The 8,885-nt window shown below is 35.3% G+C and overlaps 1 protein-coding gene across 1 annotated transcript; it reads right to left on the bottom strand.

The window, feature by feature from the left end:
- Window positions 1–1,052: 1,052 nt before the first annotated feature.
- LOC145095643 (uncharacterized) lies at window positions 1,053–1,631 on the bottom strand. Its single transcript, XM_079033485.1, has one exon. It carries the CDS (start codon window positions 1,629–1,631, stop codon window positions 1,053–1,055), a length of 579 nt encoding a protein of 192 aa, XP_078889611.1.
- Between the last annotated feature and the right edge of the window lie 7,254 nt (window positions 1,632–8,885).

Genomic DNA, 8,885 nt, shown 5'->3' with positions numbered 1-8,885 from the left:
AGAGCCTTCAACACATCTTTGATCAGAAGGAGCTCAACATGAGACAACGACGGTGGGTCGAGCTACTCAATGACTACGAATGCGAAATTCGTTATCATCCCAGCAAGGCCAACGTAGTAGCTGACGCCTTAATTCGGAAAGAATATTCTGGTCGTAGAGTCAAATCATTGACTATGACAATCCATTCACACTTTTCCACACAAATTAAGGAGGCTCAGCTTGATGCTTTGAAACCTGAAAATGTGGCAAGCAAATTTTGATTCCCCAACTTGTGCAAAAGTCTCTTGTGCTTTGGCTTATGAATTGGGATCCGTTGTCACATATGATCTCAGTTGGGATCCCGGACCTGGTCAAGATATTACGTTTAATGAATGATATTAACTCTTTGTCTCTTACCTAAATGAAGGCTTCAGCTTTGATCCACTTTGAGAAATAGTCAATCATCACCAATATGAAGACTTTTCCCCCTAGAGCTATTGGTAATTTTCCAACTATATCCATTCCCCATTTCATGAATGGGCATGGAGACCCATTTCATGAATGGGCATGGAGAGATAATAGGATGTAGAGGTTCCGCTAGTTGATGTAGGATCACATCTTTTGAGCATGTAAGAATGAGTCTCTTTTTCATGGTTGGCCAATAGTATCTTGCTCTTAATATCTTGGAGCATAAGGATCTTCCCCTAACATAGTTGCTACAGTCTCCTTCATGTATGTCTTTCAAGACTTTTGTAGCTTCATGATCTTCCAAGCATATAAGGTATGGACCTGCCATGGACTTCTTATAGAGTTCACCTTAGATTATCACGAATCTTGAGACACTAATTCTGAATGCTCTTTCGCTTTTTCTTTTGTTGGGATCATGCCATTTTGGAGATACTCCATAATGGGTTGGGTCCATGATCGTGGACTTCTTTGAGGATCCTGTTCGTCGGGGTCCCTTTAAGGAGGGATCTGAGGGTCAGGATCTTCAATAGCTACTATGCTTGTTGGTTGTTCAGGATCATCGGATTTTTCGGAGAGGGTTTCTATGGTTGGGATTATTATGTGGGTTATGGGAATCTTCGTTTCTGGTGGGATCCTAAGTTGGCTAATGTGTCTGCTTCTGTGTTTTCTTCTCTGGGAACTTGGGTTAGGCTAAAGTTCTTAAAGTCAAAAGCTAATTTTTTGAGGATCTCCAAATATAGTGTTAATCTTTCACCTTTCACTGCATAAGATCCATTGAAGTGATTAGTTATTAATAAAGAATCAACAAATACATGAAGATCCCTGATATGAAGATCCTTATCCAATTGTAGTCCCATGATGAGTGCTTCGTATTCTGCTTCGTTATTGGTAGTGTTGAATTCACAACTAACTACCTGGGGTAGGATGTCCCCCTGTGGCGACTTTAGTATGATCCCTAGCCCTGTTCCTTTTTTACGTGAAGCTCCATCTGTGAACAATGTCCATTTTCCCAAGTGTTCATCTTCTAGGATTTGCTTGGCTTCCATGTCTACTTCATTTTGTAGATCATCACTAAAGTCAGCCACAATGTCTGCTAATGCTTGTGATTTTATGGTGGATCTTGGTTCATATACGATATCGAACATGCTTAACTTCACCAACCATTTTTCCATCCTTTCTGACATTTCTATTTTTCTCATGACATTCTTAATAGGATAATTAGTTTTTGCATGTATAGTGTGTGTTTCAAAATAATGTCTTAATTGGGTAGAAGCATTTACTAAGGCAAGAATTAATTTTTCGAGCTGAGAGTACATGGTTTCAGGATCCAGGAGACTTTTACTTACATAGTAGATAGGATGTTGGTCTATGTTAAGATCCTTGGCCAAGACAACACTTACCACGTTTGAGGATACTGAGAGGTAGAGGAGTAGTGGTTCCCTGTCTATAGGATTTACCAATATTGGCACGGAACTCAAGTATTTTTTTGAGTTCCTGGAAGGCTTTCTTATGTTCATCTGTCCATTCAAATCTCGTGTTCTTTTTCAAGATATCATAGAAGCATTTACATCTTTCTGAGGATCTTGAAATGAACCTGTTGAGTGTCGCTACCCTTCTGGTTAGCCTTTGGATGTGTTTTTTTGAAGATGGAGATTTCAGCTCGATGATTGCTTTAATCTGCTCCAGTCTTGCTTTTATTCCTCTCTTGGTTGCCATATATCTGAGGAACTGATGGGTTTTAGTATACTACAACATCCTATGGTGCACATACAACTCTAAATGCTTTGGATCTATGTTTTCTCTAATTATACATGCAATATTGTTTCCAAAGCATTAAGCCTATAACTAGCATGCAAATCACATAATCAACATAAAATTGAGTTGTAGAGTTACCTCTTTGTTGTAACTTGTAGAACTTCTTGAGTTTGGCCTTTAAGAACTTAGTACCCCAAGTGTTGCACCTCAAATGAAATCACAACACACCTAGGACTAAGGATGACTTTTTAGAGAACATCCTAACACCAAAATCTACTTAATGATCTCCAAGAACACTAGTGTGTCTAGTAGTCAATTTTGGATGCTAAGGGGCTTCATATAGTGTGACAAGATTAGGGTTACACCATGTAAACCCTAATGTGCATGACCTTCCATATTCCTTAGGGTCCATAGGTTTAAACCTCCATGGATCATCCATGGGTTGTCACATGGGTTTAGCCCAACCAAAGGAATCATGGATCATTGGCCCACACCATAAGAATAAATGATTTACCAATCAATACCCATATATTTAATTAGTCTCTTTTGATCACAAAATTAATTCCAAATTAATTCTTACTAATTAAATAATATGATTTCATATTAATATATTAGAACTTATAATATATTAATAAATCATAAATAACCTCTTCTCAAAAGTCCATCATATCAAATTGTCCAGGTGATATACAACCCAAATAGACCATGCTACTCTTGGGTCAAGTACATACCAGTTATAGTTATGGGCTTAGACACCTAATCCAACAGTTTCCCACTTAGATAAGTCTAATAACTATTATTGCAAGTATGACTCCACAACCCGACTAGCAATCGTAGCTCTTAAAAGCCGATGTCGAACTCTGACCTAGTCAATGACACGTCCATTAGATAAGGGATTGTATATTCCTCCATTCTAGATATCATATGCACATGAGACATGGATTTTATTCATTCTCTATGTCCATCTGTTGTTTCCCAATTTCCGATTTATGATGACCGACTAATTGAACAAATCAAATCAGTCCAAGCTTGGCCAAGCACTTAGGGGTGTCATCATTAAATCATCGAGTGGCCTTCAGATATCGCTTTTATCCACATGGGGTAAAAGGAATGGATAAACTTCAACCCAAATTCTTGCTTGTACTTACTCATCAAATCACACAACAATATGTTTTATAACATCCACGTTGCTGGTGCGTTTACATATGTCAATGTGCAACCAACTCGCAACTACAACTCATATGTCTCTATTTCAAGAATATAAGATATTATTGTCTCACAATCATTCGTGATAAAATCCATGAGGTGATTCAAATGAGTGTGGGTTGAATCCAATACTAGAATCTTATTCCAGGAGTACTCATGAACACTGTAGCAAACCTGTGTTATGACTAAAACACCTCTCAGACCCATTCATGACAGTCTTGCCTTAATACCTACTTCCAAAGTATGATCGACTGTGGATGGTTTGAATAACCCAGTTATTCGGGAAGTCAAAACATGCAAAGTGAAACACAAGAATAATACTAATCCTATATGGCCCCAAAAATTTTGAGTACCATATTGATTACTCATTTTTCATTGTATAATGTTTTGATTTATAAACTTAATACGTGAATTAAAACAATAGCTATGTCATGCTCCAAGCATGCACACTATGTTTGTCTATGGTCCTGACTTTGTGAAATAGATCAATTGGAAAAAAAACATTTCAATGATGCTCATGTCACAATTCCAAATCTTTATTGCAAGTGTAAGAATTCCAAATTCTTGTCACTGCTAAATTTTCATGTAATGCAGCCTTTGTAATGGCATGGTACAAAAAGTCACAGAGACTTGACCAACGATATTACAAAACTTTCCACTGGATATTGATAACAAAGCAATTCCAAGGAAGCGAAGTCTCAAATTCAAAGTACATTCCTTTGAACATCCTTCTTGCATTATGTTTCCTAATATTACACAGATTTAAAGAATAACTTCCCCTTATGGAAATATTTCCATATTTCCATTTTGACTATCACTTCTGTATATGAGTTGCCTCTTTTCAAAATATGTCAATATGGTCCATCCATTTTATACTTCTAAAAATAAGCGACTAATCCTCGGCAAACCTTAGATTGTCCTTAATAGTTGTTAACCACTTTAGTCATATCCCTTTGTAGTCCTTTTTCCCTCGTAATGCCCCTAGGCATTAGGAAAATTTATAACGTGATAATATTATAGCATATGCAATCTATCCTATACCCGAAGCATATGGGATGTGATCCGTAATGTCTAACATAAAGACATGATACTTGACTAGTCTTTTGCTACAATATTTCTATTTGCCATGTTCTCACAATTCGAATTATGAAGAGGGATGTCGTAATCATAATTGAATTTCGAGAACACAATTAACATTTCCTTATAGAATTTCCTTATGTCGAATATTTTCAACATAACATTCATATATGTCCTTGACTAAATTTGATTAAAACTCAATCTAAGATTTTTAGAATTTGAAATGAAGTATAATTTCCTCTCCCTTAATTATAGCAAAACAACTTTTCAAACCCTGCAACTTTGCGATTTGAAACATTTTGTTTTTCTATAATTAACATTGCTAACTTGCAACACTTACCATAATAATTATGCTCCCACTAGCATAATAATTATTATCTTACTAGCATAACACTTATGCTCCCACTAGCTTTGACATGTACTCAAAAATCAGCTGGACTTCTGGAAATCAATACTTATTGACTTTCATTACAAAAGCTCAGATTTCTGATACGAGATGCTTCGATAAGACTTTATCTAGGCTTCTCAAAATCATACACCTTTCCTTACACAGCTCACATGTGTGTCTAAACAATTTTAGAACTTACAACCATAAGTCTGAAATGTTTAGACCTTTGCCATTTCTCACAATTCGAACTATGAAGAGGGATGTCGTAATCATAATCGAATTTGAGAATGCAAATATCACAATTGTTATGTCCTTCAAATCTACTTAGTGAAGCATTTCCTCACAATCATTTTCATGAATTGGAGAGAAACCTTATGACACTTAGATTTTATGGTGTATGTGTTCCTATCCATGTGAATTTGTCATAATCATAATTACAAGACAAGGTTAGTGACAAATCCACACCCATATGGACTGAACTTGTTCAATCTTAATTTCGTGCCACTTGGCAGCTCAAGGGCCTACCATTGCTTCCAAGTTGTTATGAAAACAACTCAGAACTCATAGAACTCACATGCATAGTCAACTTAACTTGAAGGGGCATAGAAACAAGAATATGTCAACACGATAGGTTATAAACCTCAAGTCGTGTGATAGTGATTACCAATAGGTTTATTCTTGATTAGTTCTTGAAACTTGTCAAGATCTTTAAGACTCCCACTAACCTCTTGACATATAAGATTCTCTTGTCATGAACCATTCCTTAAGAAACAAATATTCAAGAGTTTGTGCGGATTCTAATCAAGACTAACACTTCACACCATTGGCCATAGTTGGTCTTTGTCCTTACCAAGACATCACAACTTACCAATTTCAAATGTACAAGAGTAAGAAACATTTTACTCTACATTTTATAAGTGTTATAAACCTCTCTTAAGATTATGTTACTCGAGGCACAATCTTGGAGTATGACTCTAAGACTCGATTTGGAATGAAGTATGATTCACCTTTTTGATTTAACCATTCCAACAATTCACGATTCCTCTTCTTAGCCATAGAAATGCACTAGGATGACCTTAGAGATCAATTGCGATATGGTTTTCATAATCATTAAGATGATCATAAAACACGATACTAAAGTACTCTCCCATCTTTTCAGATTGGAGAAACCTTTTATCTTTCTGCATAGTTTGATTCTTCTCATTCGTTCTGTCGTACATTGAAACTTTTCCAATGTTCAGAATTATACTTAAACTTGTAAGCATAACCATATCTACTAAACTTTAGTAAATCATGACGAATAGTCTTATCGTTCTTTGTGGTGGACCTGACCAGCGCACAACCAATGTACCCGATCCCCTAGCCCTTTACTTGACTCATATATTCATGTGAACAAGGATATAGTCTTAATTTCCCAAAGATGAAGTTCTCATTCATCACACAATACAAGTTGCATGATTCCAAGTTTCTATCCAACTGAAACTTGGGTGATGAGAATCTTTCCTTATTTGATAAATTTTGACACTGCCACAAACGAAAGAATCATATTCATATTACTAACATAGAAACATACAAACATCAATTTTCACAAATGTCATTGCAAGGAGATATAACAAAGTAAAACAAAATTTTATTTATTTATAAAATGCGGAAAAACTTTTCCTTACAATGAAATTACAAATGAAAACTATGTTATTACAAATTTCTAAGTAATCTATCACAACTCTTAAGCAGCAGCTCAAAAATCCGATCATCGAACCATGCGATTGAAATCCATCTTCGCGACCAGATTCAGCATACTCTTCCTTTAAGCTTCGTTCCTTTTGCATGATCCTACAAAACATCAAAATGCAACCTTGTCACATCATGTATTTAAGAATCAACAATTAGGAACTTAATAGAGTTAGATAGTTGATTTTACCAGAAGTAGAGTCAATTTTTTTTTCTTTACCATCTTTGCAATCTTTTAGGTAAATATGGAAGCTTCGCAGCCAATGCCCCTTCTCTTGGCAATAAAAACATATGGACTCTTTGGGAATTGTACACACGACTATCTTAGACTTAGCCTTTCTCTTTACTATTTGGTCAAATGACTTGACTATGGTTGATCCCTTTCCATTGGGAAGAGAAAGCTTTTCTGGACTTCCAATGTTCCCATTATCAATGTCCATGAAAGTTTGGGGAGTAAATTTTCCAATCAAATTTGTTTTACCAATGCTCCAAATCATTGTTGATTAAGCAGCAACAAGCAAATATGTTAGATCAATAAAGGGTCATATCGTGATCTCCAATATAATAGTCCTTAAAGAACCTGCTATGTGACTTAGGAAGTGACTGAAGAACCCAGTCAACAACCAACTTCCTTGGGAACACGACACCTAACTCTCCCAACTTGTCAATATGTAACTTCGTCTCCAAGATGTGAGCATATACAGACTTTCCATCCTACCAATAGGGCTTTAAGTGACCTTGAACTTGTGGGTTAGGGAGAATTACTATAGGAGGTGGAGGAAGTGAAGTTCCACTATAGCACGAAGAAGGGATTAATCTTTTACCTTGATCGCCTTGTGGAAAATCATCTTTATAAAGAAAGCTTTTTCCAAAAGATTCGGGAAGACCATAGTTGTCTGAACTAGACACCTATAAATGGGATAAATTCAATTTTAGTTGATCTAAGTCCTTAATATAACATCCAACATGAAATATTAAGGCTAGGACCCAACACAATATTTTTCTATTAGGAAGAGGGATGTCGTAATCCAAATTGCAAAATATTTGAAGGTGGGTAAATAACGATTTGCCAATTTCCACCATGAAAAACGAAATTGATTATTAAGTTTTAAATGGATTGAAATTCCTAGATCTTTGACATTCATTGAAATTTTTAAAGGCATGTTTAAATCTCGATTGTGCCCTTCAAGTTTGTGACTGGGATGTCGAGGATCACAAACAAGGTGTGAATAACCATGCAAATTAGGTTGGTACACCCAATGTTACAACCACCTAATCAATGCGCCGATTAATCACACACGCTCCATTAATCTATGATTAACATCAAGCTACCCTTTTCCATGCACTATCAGTCACAAATTAGTGTGTCGGTTAACCACACACGCTCCACTAATGACTTAACAAGGTGCAAAGTGAAATTTCATGGGTTAGCACCAAATTCACATTTTTCTAAGTAACTAAGATTTGGAATTTATAAGTGTTTAGTTACTTAGTATTTCATTATACTTTTAATGAGAATTTAAATGTCATGTCAAACCCGTTCGGCTAACGACCCTCCACCAATCAAGGAAGCGGTGGGTGAGAGTGGAGACCCATTAAACTGCCATTTTATAGGCAATAACCTTATACCCGCTTATAAACCGGCTTCATGAATGATGCCTACTAACGGTAACACTAACTTTACTCTTATACATACACACACACACACACACACACACACACACATATATATATATATATATATATATATATATATATATATATATATATTACTAAACCTATAATAATATAATAAAGTATAAGAGTTGAATTTTGAACTTTTAAAATTCTAGGGTTTGGAACTAAACGTTTCAAAGTGAGACTTTGCATTTACAAACTCCAAAACTTAAGGGAAAGTTTTGAACTATTCAAAAACTTTTTGTATCCATAACTTGTGATTTTGATATATTTTTTATGAAAAGACTCTTGACATTCCATAACTTGAGGACAAGTTATGGAGTTCATAAAAACATTTATGTAAAAGACTCTTCAAGTTCCATAACTTGAGGATAAGTTATGGAAGACTTAAAACCATTTAAGATGACATTTAAAATGAGACTTTTCACTTTCCATAACTTGAGGACAAGTTATGGATTTCATAAAAAACATTTAGATCAAAATTCTAAGTAATAAAACCACACAATTTGTCTATGATCTAATTAAACTCATAAGTTAAGATAATTCATATCAAACAAGTTTCAAGAAATTAGCCTAATCATATAAGCTAATACAAATCATAAAA

The sequence above is a fragment of the Lactuca serriola genome, chromosome 3 (genome assembly GCF_051521515.1).
Source record: "Lactuca serriola cultivar US96UC23 chromosome 3, Lser_US96UC23_V15, whole genome shotgun sequence".
Classification (NCBI taxonomy): Eukaryota; Viridiplantae; Streptophyta; class Magnoliopsida; order Asterales; family Asteraceae; genus Lactuca; species Lactuca serriola.
This window is presented reverse-complemented; position numbering and strand designations above follow the sequence as displayed.